General features: G+C 57.2%; 1 protein-coding gene across 1 annotated transcript; it reads right to left on the bottom strand.

The window, feature by feature from the left end:
• Nucleotides 1-8,186: 8,186 nt before the first annotated feature.
• SLC17A9 (solute carrier family 17 member 9) lies at nt 8,187-20,741 on the bottom strand. Its single transcript, XM_012803966.2, has 13 exons — nt 20,649-20,741; nt 16,947-17,144; nt 16,538-16,677; nt 14,414-14,513; nt 12,891-13,021; nt 12,384-12,480; nt 12,207-12,303; nt 11,552-11,639; nt 10,691-10,725; nt 10,437-10,552; nt 9,840-9,895; nt 9,683-9,712; nt 8,187-9,296 (listed from the first exon to the last, which is right to left on the bottom strand). The coding sequence occupies exons 1-13, from the start codon at nt 20,705-20,707 to the stop codon at nt 9,133-9,135; spliced, it is 1,311 nt and encodes a 436-aa protein (XP_012659420.1). The 5' UTR covers nt 20,708-20,741; the 3' UTR covers nt 8,187-9,132.
• Between the last annotated feature and the right edge of the window lie 691 nt (nt 20,742-21,432).

Raw genomic sequence — 21,432 nt, 5'->3', positions numbered from 1 at the left:
TATGTTTAGGAAACACCCCAGCCCAATCAGGCTGGAAGGGTGTTTCCCAATCCCCACAGGGGATCTCTTAGGTCACCTACTCCCGCTGGTCTGTGTATTCCACTTTCTCACAGAGAAGGTGCCTATTGCTCATCATCCAAAACTGTGGATAGAACAAAACCCCAGAGCTAGCCCAGAGGGACAACACCTATCCCGCCATGGCCCAGCTCAGGACTTAAAGCCATCCTCCCCATCCTCCTCCCCATAGACCAGGACCAGCCTCTTAGTCTCAGAGTGGGGCAGCAGGCCCAGCCCCTTCTCATGACTCTTCTGAGGAGCCCTCAGAAGGCTCCTCAGCCTTGGGCCCTTCCCAGGGCTACCACCTGCCAGATTGACCTAACCTGGACCCCCAGGCCCCCAGCACTGTGAGTTGAGTGAGGGCTTCCACTTGACCCACACACTGATGCCCAACTTTCATGGTTGAGGTTCATGGCATTCACATGACACAAAGTCAGTCATTTTGTTTTGTTTTATTTTATTTTGTTTTGTTTTGTTTGAGACAAACTCTGTCACCCTGGGTAGAGTACTGGCATCATCATAGTTCACAGCAGTCTCACACACCTGAGCTCAAGTGATCCTCCGGCCTCAGCCTCCCAGAGATCACAGTTGTGAGCCACTGCACCTAGCCAGTCGGTCATTTTAGAGAGAAGGATTTGGTGGTGTTCCCCACCCTCACAGTGTTGTGCGGCCACCGCCCCATCCAGTTCCCACACACCTTCCTCACCCCAGGAGCCCCTGCCCAGTGTGGATGTGCCTGCTCTGGACACTGCTAACCTGTGGGTCTGGCTTCTCTCCTAAACACAGGCCCATCCTCGTGTGGGAGCTTCACCCCCTCTAGACTGAGGGATGTTCCCTCCCGTGGACCTGGCAACTCTGAGTTCCATTTCCTGATGGACACGGCTGCTCCCGCCTTCTGGCTGCTGTGAGCAGCTGTGTACAGCCTCTTCTTCAGTCCTCATTTCCATTCCGGGGGCAGCGGGTGGAGGGCTGTTACTGGGTCATGGGGTAGCTCCACATTTAACCTTTGAGGAGCTGCCAGGAGGTTTTCCAAGGTAGCATCGATTTACGCTCTGCCAACATGTCTCAGCATTTCAGGTTCTGTATACCTTTGCCCTCCATGTTATTATCTGACTTTTTTTTTTTTTTTGGTCTTTTCTTTTTGAGACAGGGTCTTGCTCTGTCACCCCAGGTGCCATGGAGTCATAGCTCATAGCAACCTCAGACACCTGGGCTCAAGACATCCTCCTGCCTCAGCCTCTGGAGTAATTGGGACTTTAGGTGCCCACCACATCTGGCTAGTTTTTAGTAGAGATGGGATCTTGCTCTGGCTCAGGTTGGTCTCCAACTCCCAACCTCAGCTGGCCCACACACCTCAGCCTCCCAGAGTGCTGGTTCTACAGGTGCAGAACCAGCACCTGTCCTTCCCTGACTTTCCTGTCACAGCTGTCCTGGATGGTTTTCTGTTGTGCTTATAATCACACGCAGTCATTGCATGTGTCAGGGTTCAGTGCCTGTTTCTCAGCTGTGTCTGCTGTGTGAGGGCAGTCAGGGGCAGCAGATCCATCACCTCATCTGTCATTCCCTCGTGGTGAGAACATTCTCACTGCTTCCTCCCAGCTGTCACCCATGTGTCACTGACTTGCACTTCCGAGCCTGACACTGTAGAGCAGGTCCTGTGGCCTGGGTGCCCTGGGCCTTCATGCATCTGACTGCCTAGTGGCTGGCATGCACATGGGGTGCTGTCTGTTGGTAAGTTGTGCCTACACTGTCAGTCTCCTAACCCTGGTTTGGCATTTCTCTCCTTTGTAACACAGAGATCCCAGTCTGTTACATGCATTGTAGGGCTGGGCTCTTGGTTTGCATCTCTCTCCTCTGTAACACACTGAGACACCAGTCTGCAGATATGCTATGTGGCCTTTGGCCAGGCCCCTGGGGACTGCCCTGAAATGGAGATTAACCAAGGAGGGTCCTGGGCCCCATCTAGGGGGTGAGGCAGGCAGGGAGAAGATGGGTCCCAACACAGCCATAGCAGAAGCTCGGTGGCTCCAGAGGCACTGAAGCCACGATGGCTTTCAATGGTCCAGGTGAGGCTAAGGGCCGAGGAATTTGTCCCCCTCAGCTGACAAGACATCACACCTGCTGGGGGCATACTTGGGCACAGTCTCTCAGGGGAGGGGGGAGTCAGGTGCCAGCCCATCTCTGCTGCCTGGGGGAGCCTCCTATGTCTCCCAGAGCCCTGGGTTCAGGGCAGCTGGGTGTAGGGGCTGCACGGTGTCCCCTCAAATGCACATGTTGAATTATAAACCCCTGCACATTAGAAGCGCCCAGCCTTATCTGACTTCTTGATTCCAGCTACACTAAATGCACGAAGTGGCATCATATGGAGACAGATGCATAAACCTCGCCAACAAACAGGGTCTCCAAGGAGGTGAGTGAGGTAACCTGAGGTCGTTGGGGGGGACTGATCCACTTGATGTGACTGGTGACCTCCCAGCCCGTGTTAGCATGTCATAGCATCAGAAGAGACTGTACGGCACCCACCACCTCCTGTGCTTGTCCCTATGGAACCTCCTAATTATTTTTTTCTTTTTTTTATAGAGACAGAGTCTCATTTTGTTGCCCTCGGTAGAGTGCCATGGCATCACACAGCTCACAGCAACCTCCGACTCCTGGGCTTAGGCGATTCCCTTGCCTCAGCCTCCCGAGTAGCTGGGACTATAGGTGCCTGCCACAATGCCCGGCCATTTCCTTGCTGCAGTTTGGCCAGGGCTGGGTTCAAACCCACCACCCTCAGTATATGGGGCGGGCACCCTACCTACTGAGCCACAGGTGCCACCCGAAGCTCCTAATTCTTTTCATGAAAACAGTTGTACAGTACCAGGGTTCAGAAGCACCCACAGCACCCCTGCTTGGGGCAGGTAGCAGAGTGTGGAGCCATGTGGGTGGATGCAAGTGCCCCAGAGGTTGGGGGTGCCATGGGTTTTGTCCCTGTCCCCCAGGCCTCCACTTCTCAGGGGCACAGGAGAAAATAGGAAAACCCATTCCAGCCTGAGCTCTAACAAAAGGTTCTCCAAGCACAGGGAGGAGGGGAAGTGTGAACCACTCCCGGGTTTGGAGAGTGGTAATTAATGTTAAGTGCATTAAATGATTTAATTGGACAGGCTGTATTTCATGTCGCACGTCTCTGGCATTTTTAGTGCATCTCAGTTATTTTGTCCTTGGCAATGACACTTTAGCTAAAGACTTTTTCCGAGGTCTGATTACCCACCTTGGCAAAGACAAGACACTGTTTTGGGGAGACGGATAGGGAGTCTCCCCGAGCAACAGCCATCATGAAGTGGACAGGCACAGAGCTACTGAGGCCCCTGCAAATCAGTGCTGACCAGGAGGGGCTACCCCACCTGGCACGTGGCATCCCCACAGCCCAGTGCCCTGTGCTTCCAAAGTTCATCCTGGGCCCTCTCCCTCCTCCCACCCATTTGGCCACCTTCCCCTCCCTGCACCCCTGGATCTGCACACCCCTTTCCTTCTCTACCTGCCTGGCACCAGTGGAGCCTCTACTCAAATTATGTGATTTCCTGTCAGTGACTGTGTTCTTGCTGATGGTTTCTGATGGTCAGAAACCTAGAGAAGGCTCATTTGGGTGGTTCTTTGAGTCTCTCAAGCACTTATTCTGGTGGCCTGGAACTGGTGCAACTAGGGGTTGGAAGGGACCCTCCCTTGTACATCCTGGGCCTCTCTGTGCATCTCCCTTGTGGGCTGATTAGGCTTCCTCACAGAGTGGCAGCTGGGTTCCCAGGGGAGGGCTCAGACTTCACCCTCCCAGGACAAGCCTCAGCACCCTACCCAAATGCCCCCACCTAGGGGTGCAAAGGGCCCACCTGGCCGTGCTGAGACCAGCAGGCCCTGGAGTATCCACAGCCCCATGTGGAGAAAAGAGTCCCAGGGTGCTCCTGGTGCTGTGTATTTCCAAGGAGCAGAAAAGTAGGGGTAGGAACATGAGGGCCTGGATCCATGGGCGAGGGTCTCCTGTGTCTCCCACAGTCAATGTCCTCTACCAGGGAGCATCCAGGCCAGGCCTGGGCTGGGATAAGGGGCTAGAGGTGTGAAGGGGCATTGTACAAGAATCTTTTCCAGTGCAGGCCCCTCCCTGGCCACACCAGGGCCACCAACAGTATAGTGCAGTGGGTGTGTGTGCAGGAGCCACCCTTTCTAGTGGAGCAGTGTCCACACAGGAGGACATGAACTTTTGGATCTGTCTGCATGTGTGCAGGTGGTCATGTGGGTACGCAGATAACTGTGCAATCCATGAAGGAGTGTGTGTAACTGTGTGCAAGTGTGAGCATGTGGGAGTGTTTGTAAGTATAAGCGTGTGCGAGTGTGAGCAATTGTGTGTGTGAGTGTGTGTTTAAGTGTGCTCTGCCTGAGACAGAGAGGCAGAGGCAGAGTGAGCTGAGAAGGGGTGAGTGTTGAGAACTGTTTGGTCAGAGGCAGGGGTGCCAGGGAAGGACCCTGAGGTGCCAGACTGCAGGGACTGGACATGGGCCAGGCTGATGGTGACAGGGCTGGTGATAGGAAGTTCTTCCTCACTGGCCAAGGAGACATTCTCCAAGTGGTGGACAGCATGGTCATCTGCTCCCAGGCCATGAGGTGGTGTTATGGGAGGAGAGAAGCTGAACCCAGCCTGGCTCTGGGGATGGGCCTTGTCTGTCAGGGCAGCCACATGGGGGCCTGGTCTTCCCCAGGGCCAGCTTGGCTGCCGATGGGTTGGACTGTGTTCTGTCTCTCTGTAGCTGCCACTGACCCTCCCCAAAAGCTGAGGTGAGTAGAGGCCTGCCCTGAAGGGCCAGTAGCTGATGGTTTCCTGTCTATTGCCAGGTGCGGCTCCAGATGGACATTCCTGGCCACCCTGCTGCCCGCTCTGGGACAGCACAAACCACACAGGTCATCCCTCCTCCCTTGAGGCTCAGCTCCCAGTCCCCAGCACAGCCAGAGATGCAGGCCCTTGGCCTCCCCACCTGTGGCCTTCCAGCTGGGTCCCCTTCACATTGGCCTGTGACACCAGATGGCCCCCAGGTCATCAGCCAGACTCCAAGAGAGATTAGCCAGGGATGGCTGGAAGGCAGTGGAGTCTCTGTTGGGGTAGACTTAGGTGCAGCCCCTCCTCTGCACCTGCACCAGCATCACAATCAGATGAGAGCTGGGAGCATCTTTTGTATTCCAGAGGCCAAAGGGCCGAACCTACCTCTAATTAAAATGCACGTCCTTTAATTAAAGCCCCCATAACACATGAAGGGCATTGCTGAAATACGACGTGTGGCACAGCCATTACCCTGCTGTTAATTACTAATTAATGAAGCTATTTCAATTAATAGCTTTCCCACTGCAGCTCCCCCTCGGACAGGCCCCGAGCTGGGCCCCAATGCAGACAGCTCCGTACCAGCCACCCCAATGCTGCACCTTTCAGGCCCGGCTGTGGCACTTTTCATTTAAACATAATAAAGTAAATCCCCATCAAGAGCATGTTTCCAACTCAAGACCATCCTTCCTACCAGTGGAGAGGGAGGAGCGCATCGTCCCAGGTCTGCAGGCCGCACCGGGAGGACAGACATCTGGGAGCCCCCAGGGGCAAGTGGGGAGATACAGAGCATTGCTGACCGACAGCTGAAGGACAGTGGCTAGAAGTGGAGGCAGACAGCTAGAGGTAAGCCAGGGTGTTAACATCCTAGTTAGGAACACCAGAGATCCACAGGGAAGGAATGATGGAAGTGACCCTTCTATCGACAGAAGGGACAACCCTGCGGGGAACAGGAGAATGGCCGGTAGAGCCATCGGGAGAGCCCCAGCCACAGAGGGCTCAGGGCACCGAGACACAGTCCACATTTCCACCTTCTCCAGCATGAATGTCATAAGACCAGGCGTGACTGTGACAACCACCAGCAGAGTGGGGTGGGCACTACAGCCCCCAGACCACCCAGGTCAGCCCTGACGAGTGGGAGGTTGGCCTCCCTGTGTTCTGGGGACTAAGGCTGTTCCACAGATAAAGGATTGTCCTTCTGGGTGCTGGAGGGATGGCTGTCCCCTGCACAGCACCCCATCTGAGCCCATTGCCCTCTACAGCCCTTCCCCCGCCCCTGCTGAGTCCTGGGGTCTGAGGCAAAGGCCTAGAGCCAGCTCTTGGCTGTAGCATCTTCTCATTAAAGACAGAGACAGAACACGCTGTGTGTCAGTCTGTGGCCTGTGGGAGGAGCATGCTGCCAAGGGAGGTGGAGGGACCCACAGGCTTGGTCCCCTCCTAGGTTCCTCCTCCCATGGACTGGACATGACTTTTCCCTCAACACCCATGCTGTTCCTTCTGTTGGGAGCGTCATCCTAGCCTAGTCCCTTCTCAGGAGCAGATTGGTCCTGCACTTAAAACGCTGTAGTCCAGGCTGGGAACAGCAGGGTGAACACAGCCCCGCCCAGTGGCGCCCTCTGTTGGCCAAATGGAGAATGCGCGATGCCAAGTCCCAAGGGTGTGGGCTGCTTATACCCAGGGGTGTGCTCACACACACGCACTGGGACACACACGTGCACACTTGGACACAAGATCACCCACGCACACACTCACACTTGGATATGCAGACATGCACATGTTCTTGTGCACACACACACGTGTGCTCACACGTACACACTCATGCACATGCTCAGACATACACATTTTTGCATGTACTCACGGGTGCACGCCCACACACATACACATGTGGCTCAGCCTCCTTCCAAGGAGTGAAGGTGCAGGATCTGGGTGCTGCCCAACCCCAAAAGATGCTCCTGTCCTGCTGATTCCCCCAGCTGTGGGCTTCCCTGAGGGCCAGCTGGGTTCACCCTAGCAGCCCAGGAAACTGCCTGGGGCTCCTCCAGTCCAGCCTCAGAAATCAGAGCTCTGGATGTCCCAGCATCAGGATCTCAGGGGTAGTCAGGCTTAAGAGCTGGACCTAAGGCCTCTTGCTGACAGTGTGGTCTGCTTCTCACAGGTACAGGTGGTTGTCTGCAGAATATCCAGGACACGGAGCCAGTGTGTAGCGGGAGAACTTCTTGGCCCACTGGCCCTGGGAGGGAGGGTGCTGGTTGCTCCTCACTATCTGCCCTGGAGACCACAGGGCTGGCTCAGAAGTGTCCCAGGAGGCCCAGCTGCCTCCCTCTGCCTCTTCTTGTCCCCGACCCCTCCTCAAATGAACCCAGAGCTTCTCCCCACCCGTGTTCCTCCTCTTCCTCTGCCTAAATGGCCCAGAGAGAGGCCACCTGCTCACATCACGTCCCCTCTGACAGGACTGCCACAGTCTGGTCAGGCTCTCAGCTCTGCTTCTGGAGCCTAAAACTGGCCTGGCAGAGGAGGGTCAGGAGCTTCTGCTGCATGTGCTCCCGAGAGACGGAGCGAGTGGGTATGCCGTGAAAGTGCAAAGGGGCCTCCACCCTCTGCAATCTTACTCCAGATGGTGGGGACATATCTGCCAGTTTGCCCTAGACAACATCCTGCGGGGGCCGGAGGGAGGGACTGGGCTGCCCCATCCTGACTCCCTGCTCCCCTCAAGCAAACTTTGTCCCCCAGATGCCCGTCTCAGGGCCCAACACTCACCCTAGTAAAGGCCAGGGTGGCAGTGGTACCCAGGCTGGGCCCCTGAGTCCCAGGAGACAGAGGGTCAGGGTGGGAAGATGTCCCAGGATGGACAGTGGCAAGGGCCGCAGGATGACAGATGCATGTGTGCTCCGGGCTACACATGCATGTGTTAACATGGAGAGCTCAGTGCCACGGGGCTCCTGCTGCATGAAGAAGGGGGCAGAGAGGGCTCACTCCCATAGCAAGCCTGCTCTGAACCTACAGGGGCTGAGTTTCTGGGGCTGGACCTTGATCCCCTTAGGAGCCTCCAGCACAGCATCCCAGACCCAGGGTGGTGGCACTTAGGCTGCGCCAGGGGCATGGCCAGGCTGGATCTAAGGAGGCCGCACTTCCCGATAACCAGGAGTCTTACCTTTCAGATTTCTGTGACTCAATCTGGGGAGAATGTAGGGAAAATTTGTGCTTAAACGCAAATGACACATTGTCACTGTGCCCTCTGGGAAGTTTTGTGGATACCGACGGTGCCCTGCAGCCACAACCCCGGGTTGGCTCCATTTTCACATTTATTTCAATATTCCAGATCCACAAATGTGTCTGCTCCCAGGACTCTCCTCAGACCTGATTCTAATGCTTTATGATAAAATAATATTTTCAAACAGGTCAACAGTTATTTAAATACAGCTTTGATGTAACTTCCCATGTGTGTATAGTTTCTTTTCTCTGCACATACATCTTGCAAAATCCAGTCTCATTCATTCATGAGACCACCAGGTCCTCAGGGTATGGAAAGGGTGGTAGACAGGAGATCAGGAAGATGGGTCTGCCTGGTTCTGCATGTGCGGCCCTTGCCCCAGGTGACACCAGGGTGTCCGCCTCCTCAGAATGCATAGTCAGTGACCAGGGACCTACAGGAAGGATGGTGGGGGGCTGGGTCCCCAGAGACGGACAGGGGCCTCTGATGTCTCAGCCTGGCTGAGGGAGGAGCAGAGACTCTGAGACCTTGACTGGGGGTTCTTCTTCAGTGGTGCCCCTGGGACACTGGACAAAGTCTGGAGACGTTTCTGGCTGTCGGGATGGGGAGGGTTGGGGAAGGGTGATGTGCAACAGGTGGGGTGTGAGGACGCCCCTGCAGACAGTGGTCTGTTGCCCAGCTGAGCACCAGACCCTGCATCCATAGACAGGCATTTCCAGGGGTGGGGGGGTTGATGAGGATGTCCTGCCAGGACCTGACAGAATCTGCTAGAAAGATTCCGTCCCTGATGGCCACACAAGGAAGGGAGGTGGGAAAACTGAGGTTCAGAGGACCAGCCTGGTCCTGACCCAGGCCCTTCATGGGTACTGATGTCTGCTGTGTTCCTCCTGCCCACTCATTCAGGCTCTGAGCAAGCCCCTGTGATTTGCCATCTCCTCTGCTCACACATCTCCAATGTCTCCAATGGGCCCCTTCGTCCCTAGGGTTGCTGGTGCCGTGTCCTCAGAAGGTGGCTGGGTGGGAGCTACAGGTCCTCATGGGTGGGGCTCAGGTCCACTCTCTGGGCCTGTCCGAACACCAGGAAGGTGCACAGCCCCAGGTTGCTGACAATGGCCACCAGGTAGAACAGGCTGGTCCAGGAGCCTGTGGTCTCAATCAGGTAGCCACCCAGACACACGCCCACGACACCTGGTGAGAGGTTTGGTGGGCTGAGCACTCAGCAAAGCTCAGGGAGAAGGGCTGAACTCAGGTATCCAAGCTGCCAGGCCAGGCATAGACCCTGAGGGTCTCCAAGTGGCAGACACCTCACAGAACCCTGAGGCACTCAGTGAGAGGATGGCATCTTGGGCACCCGGACTGCGGGATTTGCCTCTCATCTGAGTGTCAGGTTGAACGGCAACCCATGAGACCCACCACTGGTGAAGACCAGCAAACATCTTGGAAGGCTGAAGCCCCAGGATCCATGCCCTCTCCTGACACTGGGACCCCTTCTGAAGGGTACATAATCCCATCCTACATCCCCAAAGTGCTCGAATCCCCCAGGTAGCCCCCACGCACAGAGGCCGGCCCCTCACCTGCCAAGGCCCCAGCTGTGTTGGCCACGCCTGTGAACAGGTCAGAGGAGAGTATAAGGACACAGAGAAAGTCTTGGTGACTGCCCAGGGCCCACCTGCCAGAGGCAGCCCTCGCCAGCACAAGGATGGCAAGGCTTGGCTGAGCCACATTCCTCACCAAACAGGAAGCCGGCACAGGATGGGGCCAAGTCCTGGATGTTCACAGAAATGCCACTGCCAGAACAGAAAAGGGGGATGAGTGGCCATGGCCAGCCACTACCACTAAGGTAGTGGCCAGTGTCTAAGCACCTAAGACCATTGAGAAGAACAAAGGGCTGGCAGAGCCATGAGATGGGGGGGGGTGAGGAGACCCCAAGGTGCCACTGTCCCCCCCAGGTCTCCCCAAGATGGACCCAGCCCAGGAAGGTGCTCCTGAGACCACAGGGGGAAGGGACAGCGAGGTGGCAGCGGCCCACAAGCCTCACTCGCTGCTCACTGAACTGAACGGCTGGTGCCTAAAGCAGCCCCAGTGATGCTGCCATACAGCCTGGAAGAGGGAGGGTCACAGAGCGGCCTGGTGGTGACCTCCCCTCCCAGCCCTCCCTAGGCAGAGGTCCTCCTTGTTTTCCAGAATGTCTGAACACCCACACCAGCCAGGCTGGACAGCTTTTGCTTCTGTGACCATTCTATGACCTGCCTGTCTTTGCGGGTCATGGGCACGCCAAACTGGGCGGCCAGTATGATGGCTCTAATAGATGGGGCGGCCAGCCCTCACCTGTGGTTGAAAGTCTGAAGGCCGATGGAAGCTGATGCAAAGACCATGGACTTGAAGAAGCTCGAAGTATGACCCAGACACAGGGCAAAGATGCTGGACAGGCCCAGACCCATCACCTGCAGGAGGACACACCACGGCAAACATGGCCAGAAAGAGGCGTCTATCCCCAGCCCTGACCTGAAGCAGCCTCCAACAGCTGCCCCAGGAATCTGGTGACTTGGGGGACTGGGAATAAAGCAGGCAGGACCTCCTACCTGCATGAACTTCCGCACCGTGATGGCTCTGTAACCTGATGGGAGGAGGCCACAAAAGGGTCCTATCAGCCCACTGCAGACCCCCTTGTCCTCTGGAGTGGGTCCCACCCAGTATAGCTGCAGGGAGCAAAGGGGCCAGGATGGGGCAGCTCAGGCTCAAGACGGGTGTCCTGCTGGGTGAAAAAGTGAGCACACGAGAGTGCACACACACAAGGTGCCTCTACACGCAGCAATAATGCTTCTAGCTCAAGACGGCCACAAAAGCAGTGCAGACAGAGACACAGACAGGCCAGCAGTGCCCACTTTCTCTGCATCTCTCCAGATTTCTACTTTCCCACAGTGAGCATGTTACTTTTGCAATTAGGAAAAATGCTGACATTGAAGACCAGGTGCACTCATGCAGGGCGAGTGTGTGAGCACGTGAGTCTGTGCAGACAGCTGCACAAAGTCAGCTGCCCAGGGTGGGGAAGGCAGTGCTCCAAGCCGAGGAACCTGCAGGGGGCCCACAGTGGGCACAGGTGCAGGCCTGTGGCTCCCTGACTCAGGGTTTTGGGGACTCCTGTCCAAATATGATCTTGCCCGGTGCTTTATAGTTAGGTGTGCAGAAGGTCACAGGCTACATCCACAGCTGTGTGAGACCATGAGAGGAGGGCATTCTCTGCACCCAGCACCCAGCCCCACCCTCCATCAGGGACACTGAGGCAGAAAGGATCCAGTGATGTCAGACTAGGTCCTGGGAAGTCCCACTCCACCTGGCCCTTGGAGCTGTGAGCCTTGTCCACAAACTGCAGCCACACCCCCAGGAGGGGACCATCCCACCCTGGATAGTGAGGCCCCCAGCTGCCCCCACCAAGGGCTCACCCTGACGGATGAGATGATCAGAGAGAAACCCGCTGAACACACTGGCAGGAATTGCCACCAACCAGGGCACCACGTTGAAGACCCAGCCCTGTGGGAGGACAGGGCCTCAGAGGGGCAGGGACACCGGGGATAGGCCCAAAGGCTGGGCACCCAGAGGCCCAAGCCCTCCTTGAGGACAGGCTACAGCCAAGCTGTGCCCACCCAGACCATCTCCCCAGCTGAGTGCCAGGGCTACTAGTGGCTGAGTCTGCTATAGCCTGAATTTCTGTATTGCTCCAGAGACAAGGGGTCCAGCCAACCTGGGCATGCACAGCTCAGGAGGTCCTAGTCACCAGAGTCCAGAGGGTAGTAGGACAGCCTGAGGGTAGGGCCCTGCCAGATGCAATTGACACTTGTCCCTATCCTGCTCCTGCCCAGCTGGCCAGGCCCTGTGTGGGGCTCTGACAGGGCAGCAGGGCCCAGCTGGGGATGGGTAAAGCTGCAACTTCATTTCCCACTCCTGGGCATGACGGACCTGTCCTAAGGCAAGGAGGCATGTGGTGACCAGAGCTAAGGGTCCCTCCAGCACACCAGGGGTGAGAGTGCCCAGCGCAGCCAGTCCCACCACCTCAGGGTCCTTCCCCACACCACCCTAGATGGGGATGGGCTGACCCACCTTGGAGTGGGGGAAGGTCTCCTTAAAGAAGGTGGGCAGCCAGGAGAGGAGGGTGAAGAAGGAGCAGGCCGAGGACAGCTGCGCAAAGACGGCTGCCCTGTGGGGGAGGCAGTGGGTGACATTCGCCCTGTGTACCCCCTGGGGCCAAGTCCCACACTCTGAGACTTGCCCACTCACCAGACGGAAGGCTTTCGGAAGAGCTGTCTCCAGGGCACCTTGCAGTGCCTAGACACTGGCAGGCCTCGCACCAGGATGCCCATAGCCAGAACAATATCTGAGGGAGCAATCAGTTTCAGAGTGACGGCCACCAAGCCAGCGACTCAGCATCTGGTTTCGGGGCAGTTCCAGGGGCTGGCAGCCTGGCTCAAAGGGTGTGGCCTGTGGCCCTCCTCCAAGGGCCATGCTCTAAACCAACCTCCCCAGGCTTCCTCCAGAGCTGGGCGTCCCCAAGTCTCCTCTCCGCTCCTGCACCTGCCTTGGTGGCTTTTGCCTGCAGGTCTCCCCAGGGGTCTGCCTGGGCCCCAGAGGAACTTCCCGACTGAACTGGACGTGGGGCTGAGTGCTTGGCACTAGGTGCTCTCTCCTCTCACTCCAGTCTAGTGGATTCTTTGGAGAAGGTCAGAGCCGTGGGGTGGAGCAGCAGGCGGCCGGCGTGTGCCGGGACCAGCCTGCCCGGCCCGTTACCTTTGTCACTCAGCAGGTACCTGTGCACGCACCACACCCAGAGCAAGGTGAGGCCGCCCGAGAGGTAGAAGACGCTCGGCCAGCCGCACCACTCCAGGAGCACGGAGCCCACCGCCCCGGTCACCAGCGTCCTGTGGGGACAGGCAGGAGGGTGACCAGGGCCTCCCCAGGCCAGCAGCACCCTCCCCTCCCTGGGATTGCCACCCTGGTGTGAGCTGGGCATGGCTTGCGCCTGTAATCCCAGCACTCTGGGAGGCCGAGGCTGGTGGATAACTTGAGCTCACCAGTTCCAGACCAGCGTGAGCAAAAGTGAGATCCCCATCTCTACTAAAAATAGAAAAACTGAGGCAAGAGGATCGCTTGAGTTGGAGGTTGCTGTGAGCTAGGACACCACAGCACTCTACCCAGGGCAGTAGCTTGAGACTCTGTCTCAAACACACACACACACACACACATACAAAACCAAAACCAAATTGGCCTTTAGTTTGTCTGAGGATCCTTTTAAACTAAAGAAGGCAAGGAACAAGAAGAAAATGCTGACAGAGTATACAGTGAAATGAAACCCCCGCACTTTCTTTCATTTTCTAGAGCCTGGAGGATCAACTTTCTAAAAGATTTCTAAGGGCAGAAAACACCACCAAAACCATATCCCCAGTGGCACCCCAGACACAGAACTGGGGAATCGCTCCCTTCATGGTGAAAAGAGAAAAGGATGGAGTTGGAGGGATGGAGTGGGCTGGCCTAGAGGAGCCAGCCCCCATTTGCCCATCTGCAGGGCAGACACAGCCCTGGCTCAGTCTTGGCCAGGACGGGCTTGGGGACAGTGGCCTTCCTGTCCCACCTCTCTGCTGCCCACTCAGGTGCCAGGCAGACTACAGGACACCAGGGAAGACAGGACTTCAGAGAATAACAAACCACTACTTAGCACAAGTGCGTCCACTGGTTTACCTGAAATTTACCATTCACTGGGTGAGCTGCATTTTTATTTGGTAAATGTGGGCACCATCCTACCCCACCCCTGCCCCAGGTGTCCCTAACTTACCCACAGGCACCCCTGTGGCCCTCTGAGCCTCAGCAATGGTAAAATGAAGCCTTAGGCATGGCCAGGAGCCTCTGCCAGCCATACATGTGTCTACCCTATCTCAATCAGTGAGAAACCCGTCCACCCAGGGCAAGACCTCAGACACAGGCCTGGCATCCCGAGGACCTAGAGCTACTGAATGGCAGGCACTGGGCACATCATGAAGGGTGGCCAGCCCCCTCTGGCATGCAGCACAGGCTGCTTCCAGGCAGCAAAGGTGAGGGTAGCACTTATCCCCCCAGCACAGATGAGTGGGGGTGATAAGTGGCCACTGTCCCACCCAAGTGCTAAAGTCTCAGCCTGATCTGGCAGGCCACCACCCTTCAGCAGCAGAACCAGAAGCACCTGCTAGCCCCTCCCACCCTGCAGAGTCCTGTGGGCCCACTCAGCTGGGTCCCACCAAGGCCACCCTCCACAGGCTCCTTCTGAGGCTAGGACTTACCCAATCTGGGAGCCAGCACCCACAGTGCTGTAGGTTAGGGCTCTCTCACTCTCCTGCACTTTCTGGGATAGCAGGCTAGTCAGGGCAGGGAAGTAAACCCCTACAGTGGGAGAGGACAGGACTCTCAGGGTCCATCACAGGCCCTCCACTCAGGGCTGGACATTCAGATGTCCGTGCTCACCTCACTCCTCCCGCCTAGGACATACACTCTGTCTGGGGTAGGTGCACACAAGTGTGTGACCAGAACAGCAGTGAGAAGGGTCTGCTTCCAGCACATGCACACATACACATGTGCACACATGCACGCTCGTGCGTGCTCACCACCCACACACAGCTCCTCACACAGCTCACACATGACATGCATGTGCATACACACTTCTACCTGCACACCTGCACAGTGCCACACAGGAGCACTGTGAGCTCACCTGCACATGTGGGCTCACACACAGACACACAGCTTTCCCCGAGAAAGCTGTCTCCATGTGTTACATAAGAGCTTCCTCCTGGGGTTGCTCATGGACTGGGGGTCCCCAGCAGCCTAGAAGCTTGGCTGTCACCTGGCAGCCCCACACTCCCTCCATTCTGGGGGGCTTTAGAATCTGGCCTGCAGGGGCTCTTTGGGGGTACCCACCTGGGGGCCTGAGGCTGCTGTGACAATAGGAACTTGCCCCCTTAACCCACAACCTCAGGTGCTGACCATATGTACCACATCTGGGTATTGCCATCCATGACAGACACGCGGGAAACATCACCTGGTTACTCGTCAGTCATTTATGCACTGTGCTTATTAATGTGATTGTGGCCCTGGGGGCAATTCTCATCCCCTTGAGGCCTGCTGTGAGCTGCCCACCACCAGGGGTCCTGGGAGCTGTCCCCGGAAGCAAGACAGCAGCAGGTCTGGAGAAAGTGGTCCTCTTCACTGACCAAGGACACTGCACACTAACACAGCAAGGTGCCCATCGCCCCCACTGCAGGACCAGCTACCCCGTAGATGGTGCTGGCCATTATCCCTCCCTGGATGCCACCAGCTCCCTGGAGCAGACTTTGGGCGGAGAGTGACACCTGACATCAGACAGGCCAGACTGAAGAGTTTCTAGGAAGTAGAATGCCTGGTGCTCATGGCACAAACAGGCTGCCCCACAGAGGAAGAGCAGGAGCTGGCAGACAGCCCACAGGGACCCTCAGGCTGCCCTCAAGGGTCTAGGGACCTCCTCAGCAGCAGCAGGGACATGTGGATACACTCAGCCTGGTTTTAAGTAGCTACTGTTTTCTTAACTGCATCAGCATTGGGACCGCCCCTCCCACCAGTAGTCCTATCCATAGATGACAGTGAGGCCACTGCAGCAGGGCTATCTCGTCCTGGTGGCTGGTCATTCTCTTCTCCTCAGCTCCTCACAGGGACTGAGTGTCATCTGGGGCTAGGACGAGCTGTGCTTGTGGAGGGCGTGATACTGGGGGTGGCGGGGGGCAGGCTCTGGGATGAGACCCCTGATAAGCACTCAAACTCAAATCGTCACCGTACTCCTGTACCCCTTCCTGAGGGCTGCCAAGCTCAGGCCTCATGTGGCCCAGGTGGTTCTGGGGTCCACATGTCTGTCAGGGGATGGCCCTGGACCACAAGAGGGGCCTCTCTGATGGGCAGATCTTTCCCTGCAACACCCTTTTGGCCCTAAACCCCATGAGAAAAAGGGAGAGGGAAGCCAGGGTCCCCACGTGTTCCAGGTATGGCACAGAGGGAGGCAGGGTCTAGAGAGCCAAGTCCCGGCCCCTGGTGCCAGTTCAGGAAGGAGGGCAAGGCCTTGAGAAGGGGCCTGATGCTGTGTCTCCAGGGGACTGCAGCCAAGCAGGGATCCCTGCTTCTTCCTCTGGCAATTAAGCTGTCCCGGGGCCTGGTCCCGTGAATGGCCTGCAGACCAGGTTCCGTGCCAGGAGGTAAGTTTACCATGTGGCATCCCATCTGATTCTATGTGTCACTGCAGAGATCAGGTGCCTGGAGAATATGCACACACATGCACACACACATATACACATGCATGCACATGCACACAAGCACACCCTGTCCACCCTGCCTGGCACTGAGAGCTGAGGGGCAGCAGCCTGAGGACAGTGCCTGAGACCTCTCACCTTGGAGCAAGCCCATGAGGACACGAGACAAAGTCATGTAGATGAGGTGGGCACTTCCCAGGTATGAGAGCAGGGGCGTGGCGGCTGTGATGGAGCCCCAGGCAGAGGCTGACAGCATGATGACCTTCTCACCCCCAATCCTGGAGGGGAGGCAGAGGGAGGTTAGGGTTAGGATTAGGGCCCACCCTCACCAGACCACCAGCCCTCTGCAGGCCCCTCCCATGGCTCTCAGGGCTGGCCACCCTCTCTGCTGCCCCAAAGGTCATACGGGACCTGGTCTCTCCCCTCTCACTCCCATCTTGCTTCCAAAATTAATTTACTAAGCCCCCCTGTTCAGCAGCTGACCCACCCACCCCTGGGCCCACATGGGGCAGAACCCCATGGAGCCAGCCCATTGTGGGGTAGTTACCGGTCCCCGAGGTGGCCACCCACGACCTGTGTCAGGCAGTAGCCCCAGAAGAAGCTGCTCAGGACAATTCCGGCCTCCTTCTTATTCCAGCCAAAGTCCTGGCTCAGGGCCACGGTGCAGATGGGTACACTCACGCGGGTACAGTAGAGCAGGCAGGTGCCCAGCAGCAGGACCATAGTCCATGTCTGGCACTCAGGCCTGTGGGAAAGGAGAGGCTCAGGCCTTGGGGCTGGGCGGCCTGGCTGCTCTGAGTGCATCGCCAGGAGGTCTCCCTGAGTCCAGAGAGACAGTCACTCAAGTCCCAGGATGTGAATGAGGGCAGCCAAGCTTTAAACATCCGAACACACTTGCGGCTGACTCCCCCTGGTGGTGGCAGCACAACAGGTTAGCTCCAGGGACACCAAAGGCCACACATGCTTTGTGCCCCACCCCTAGCTTCCCTCAGATGTCCAGGGCTCTGGAAGGAGGCAGGCGGGAGTGGACACCAGGCTGATATCCCGGGGCAGGGACACTGTGCTGGGCAGGGGGGCCCAGAGGCATCAGGGCAGAGGCAGAGTGGGTGGTCCTGGGGGCCACTCAGGGAACTGTCTGAGTGGATGGCGGCTGGGAGGGGCTGGGGCAGATGGGGCTTCAGACCCTGCACAAGCTGACTGAAGTGAGCGAGAGGATAGGAAACTTGAATTCCTGGAGAGTGCGGGGGCCCAGTCCGGCTCCCAGTGGCCTGGCCTGGGTGGACCCTGGGGCCACAGGTGGGGTCTGGGTAGGGGATGTGAGGTCTTCAAGTTGAACTTGCAGCTGCTCTGCAAGCTTGAAGTTGGTTCAAACTAAAATCTTTTCACATGGTGATAACAGGAAGAATCCCAGACCCCCTTCTGCACTGGAAGTGACCTGGGGCAGGTCTCTCTGCTTTCTCTGGGCAAGAAGGGAGTCCTGGGTTGGCTGGGCAGGGGTGCAGCTGCTGTCCACAGGAGGGGGCAGGGGAGGGTGAGTGAAGGCTTGTGTGGGCTGGAAGGGGGCTGGTTACACTTGTTGGGCCCCTAGAGTCCTGGGGCTTGGGAACTTTAAGAAGGAAGGGCCAGCAAAAGGACCAGGCAGACTGGACGCAGTTACACTGGTGTGGCCCTTTCTGGCCCTGGGCAGCTACTTCTCCTAAGAAGAACATCTTGGTTAGCCCCTGAACCTGTGGATGAACTCTGAGCAGCTGTCTCCCCACCTTGGGGCAGGTGCCCTCAGTGCCACAGGTCCTTCTGAATGAAGTGAGAGCTGACTCTGCCCAGGATCTGCCCTTACCTGGGGTGGGGGGTTCAGAGCAGTAAGGAGAGTGAGTGGGACTCAGGGGCCCTGAGCTGCCCAGGCTACACCACAGGGGCAGAGGGGGCCCTCACACCCCCAGGTGGGGAGTGGCTGGAGGGGAAGCTCAATTTGGACCTCAGAAATCAGACACAGGAGAGGGTCTGGGCAGGGTGACCACCACAGTGCAGTGACCAAGAGGGGCCTCAAGAAGGAGGGACCAGGACATTGGTGGGAGATTCCCACTCAGAAGTGCAGGGAGAAAGGGTGAGCCCGGGGGTCCAGGGCTAGGAGCCAAGTAGAAGCTTCTGGAGGGAACAGAACTGAGGGTTGGATGACATTCTTGGACTCAGGCTCAGGTCAGGACAGGCACAGCACCAGCCTGAGGGGCAGGAGTGGGAGGCAGTATACATGCCTGGCTGCTTAGCCGGCGGACAAAGGATTTTCTTGCTTTTCATTTGTTTCTTAAAAATGAGAGGCTTATGTCTGTACTAGAGGTGCAGACCACGGGGACCAGTTGGGCTGTGACATGGAGGCCTTTCCCCCAGGCTTTCCTTCCAAAGACCCTTCAGTCCAGGCCACTGTGACAAACGCACCAGGTGAACATACTGTGGACGTGCCACGAAACCCCAGCAGACATGCCCAGAAGCACTGAAGTTGGCAAGAACAAGTTTGAGGAGCAGCAGCAGGGCGTATGCCACGTGGGGGCCTAGAGGGGCCTGGATTGGAACGGGATGCCGTGGGGAATGAGGAGACCTGACTAGCTGTGGGCTTTGGCTGATAACGATGCATTGGTATCAGCCCACTGATAGAGACAATCGTGCTACACTGATTGGTTGTGAAACACATGGAGTACAGAAACTGCCATCTTTACAGTGATTCTGTAAGTCTAAGTGTTCTGAAATGTACAACTTTTTTTTTTTAATTAAAAAAGGAGCAGTGTGTGGCCTGCTGAGGAGTGGAGCCAGCCCACTCCTGGCTGCTCAGTGGGTGGAGGTGCAGCCATCTCCTGAACTTGAGGCTGTGGGGGGTGACAGACAACTGCAGTGGGTGGGGCTAGGGCATTGCAGCTGGACACATGCAGGGTCCAGGTGCACAGAGCCAGTGGGGAGGGAAGAGGCTGAGAGCAGAGACCACAGGGCGCTGAGCCTGGGACCAGGCATGGCCAGTGGACCCACAGCGCTCCCAGTGTCAGTGTGGGAGTCTGATGGAAGACAGAGCTATCCCCGGCAGCCCACACACGGCACAGCACAAGGTCCCTGTGCTAAAGGTAGTCCCATGGCCCCTGGATTCAGAAAAGGGAACTTTGCCAGCGTCAGGAGCCAGGAGAGCACCAAGCCAGAGGGAACACTCCTCCAGGCTGCCCTACCAAATTCTGCCCCTCTGGCCTCACCCCTGCCTCTGTGACGTGGCTGAAGACATAGCTGTCCATGAAGAGGGCTGTCAGTGTCAGAGGAAGCACTAAAGCACTAGTTACCATTATTACTGCCCACCTGACAAGGCCTGCAGCACAGTGACACAGGGTTCAGGGCAAGCACCCTTCATAGGGAACCAGGAGGGAAGGGTCAGAGCCAAGGCAGAGAGGCCGGTAAAACAACCAGAGTGTTCTGCAGGCCCTGGGGCCACAACTCTCCAGAGCTGGCTGCAGATTGGCCTATGCCAGTCAGCTCCCCGCCTGAGTACACAGTACACAGAGGTGGGAAGGCCCCAGTCATCACTGGCAGGAAGACTCAGCCTTCTGTCCTTTGTTCACCTGGGCTCCATCACCCCGGGTAGTCCTACCCCTCACATGTCTTCCTACAACTACCAGCAGCCCCTGGGACCCAGGGCCTCACAGTTGGCTCAGCAGTCCACAGGGTGGGGGGAAAGGGGGTCCAGCTACCTGGGTTGAGGGGCCTTTGCCCCCAGACAAGGGCAAGGTGGGCTCTCCTGTAGCTTGGGGCTCCTTTTGGGGGTTCTCACTGAGGACCTCTCACTAGCTGGCCCACAGATAGCTGCCATTTGGCTCTGACTTCTGTGGGAGCCTCTTGCCCCACAGAAGGGGCATTTCAGTGGAGTATTGAAACAGAACACAAGCTGAGTGGGTGCCCTGCCAGGCCCTTCTCCCTACTGTTAGGCATTCCCCAGAGCCCAGGGCCACAGAAGACTCACCCCAGCACAGCTATGGGTAGGCTCCAGCCTGTGCTCCTTTCCACGCATGACCATGACCCAGCCCAATGGCCAAGTTCCCAGGGCCTGGCTCTGGAGCATGTGCCAGGTCAAAGGACAAGATGGCAGGTAGGAGGGTGGGACACTCAAGAGTCTAGAGGTTCCCCCTCACCCCAGCACTCTCTACCCAGAGCGGTCCCACCAGCAACATCTCAGCTCCCTCCCCCAAAGTCCCTCCTCTCCCAGAAGCTGCTCCAGCCCCACCTGGACCACTGGGTATTCTCAGCCATATCCTTGCCAGTCTCATCCAGGGACAACTTCATCAGGCTTGGGGTGCTAGGAGGTAGGGACAGCTTGTCTCAGAGCCCAGCAGGATCTTCCAACTGCCGGCCAGGCTGACCCACCCCGTAGCACCGCCCAAGTCCACGTGTCAGTCCCAGCAGTGCTTCCGTTTGGCGCTCCCAAGACGAGTCGCCCCCAGATGGCCACCACTGAGGGCGTGTGGGGCGGGGCATGGCACTCGGTCCCACCCCCACCCTGCCAATGCCACAGGCCTCCCCAGCAGCAAGACTGGGGCTCTGGAGTCAGACCAGAGGGGATCCTGGCCCTGGAGGTGCTGGCCACAGACCTTGGACAGGAAGAAGAGCCGCAGGGGACTCCCAGTTCACAAAACAGGGCCTAGGTCTGGTGGCTCAGCCATTTCCCAGCACTCTGGGAGGCCAAAGAGAGAGGATCCCTTGAGTTCAGGAGTTTGAGACCAGAGAGAACAAGGGGGAGACTCTGTCTCTACTAAAAATAGAAAAACCAGCCCAGACTTGCGACAGAACCCTGTAGTCCCAGCTACTCAGGAGGTCAAGTAGGAGGATCACTTGAGCACATGAGTTTGAGGTTGCTGTGAGCTATAACAGCACAGCACTGTACCCAGGGGGACTCTCTGAAACAGTCTCAAAGAAAACAACAAAAAACCCGAGAGTGATGGTGTCCTTGACTCACAGGGTTGTAGACTGGTCAAATGAAAATGAGGAGTGACCTCATAACTGCGTTCAAT

This window comes from Otolemur garnettii, unplaced genomic scaffold, assembly GCF_000181295.1.
Source record: "Otolemur garnettii isolate 467f Iridium unplaced genomic scaffold, OtoGar3 scaffold00023, whole genome shotgun sequence".
In the NCBI taxonomy this organism is placed as follows: Eukaryota; Metazoa; Chordata; class Mammalia; order Primates; family Galagidae; genus Otolemur; species Otolemur garnettii.
Note: the sequence above shows the minus strand (reverse complement) of the source record. Positions and strands in the feature narration are given on the sequence as shown.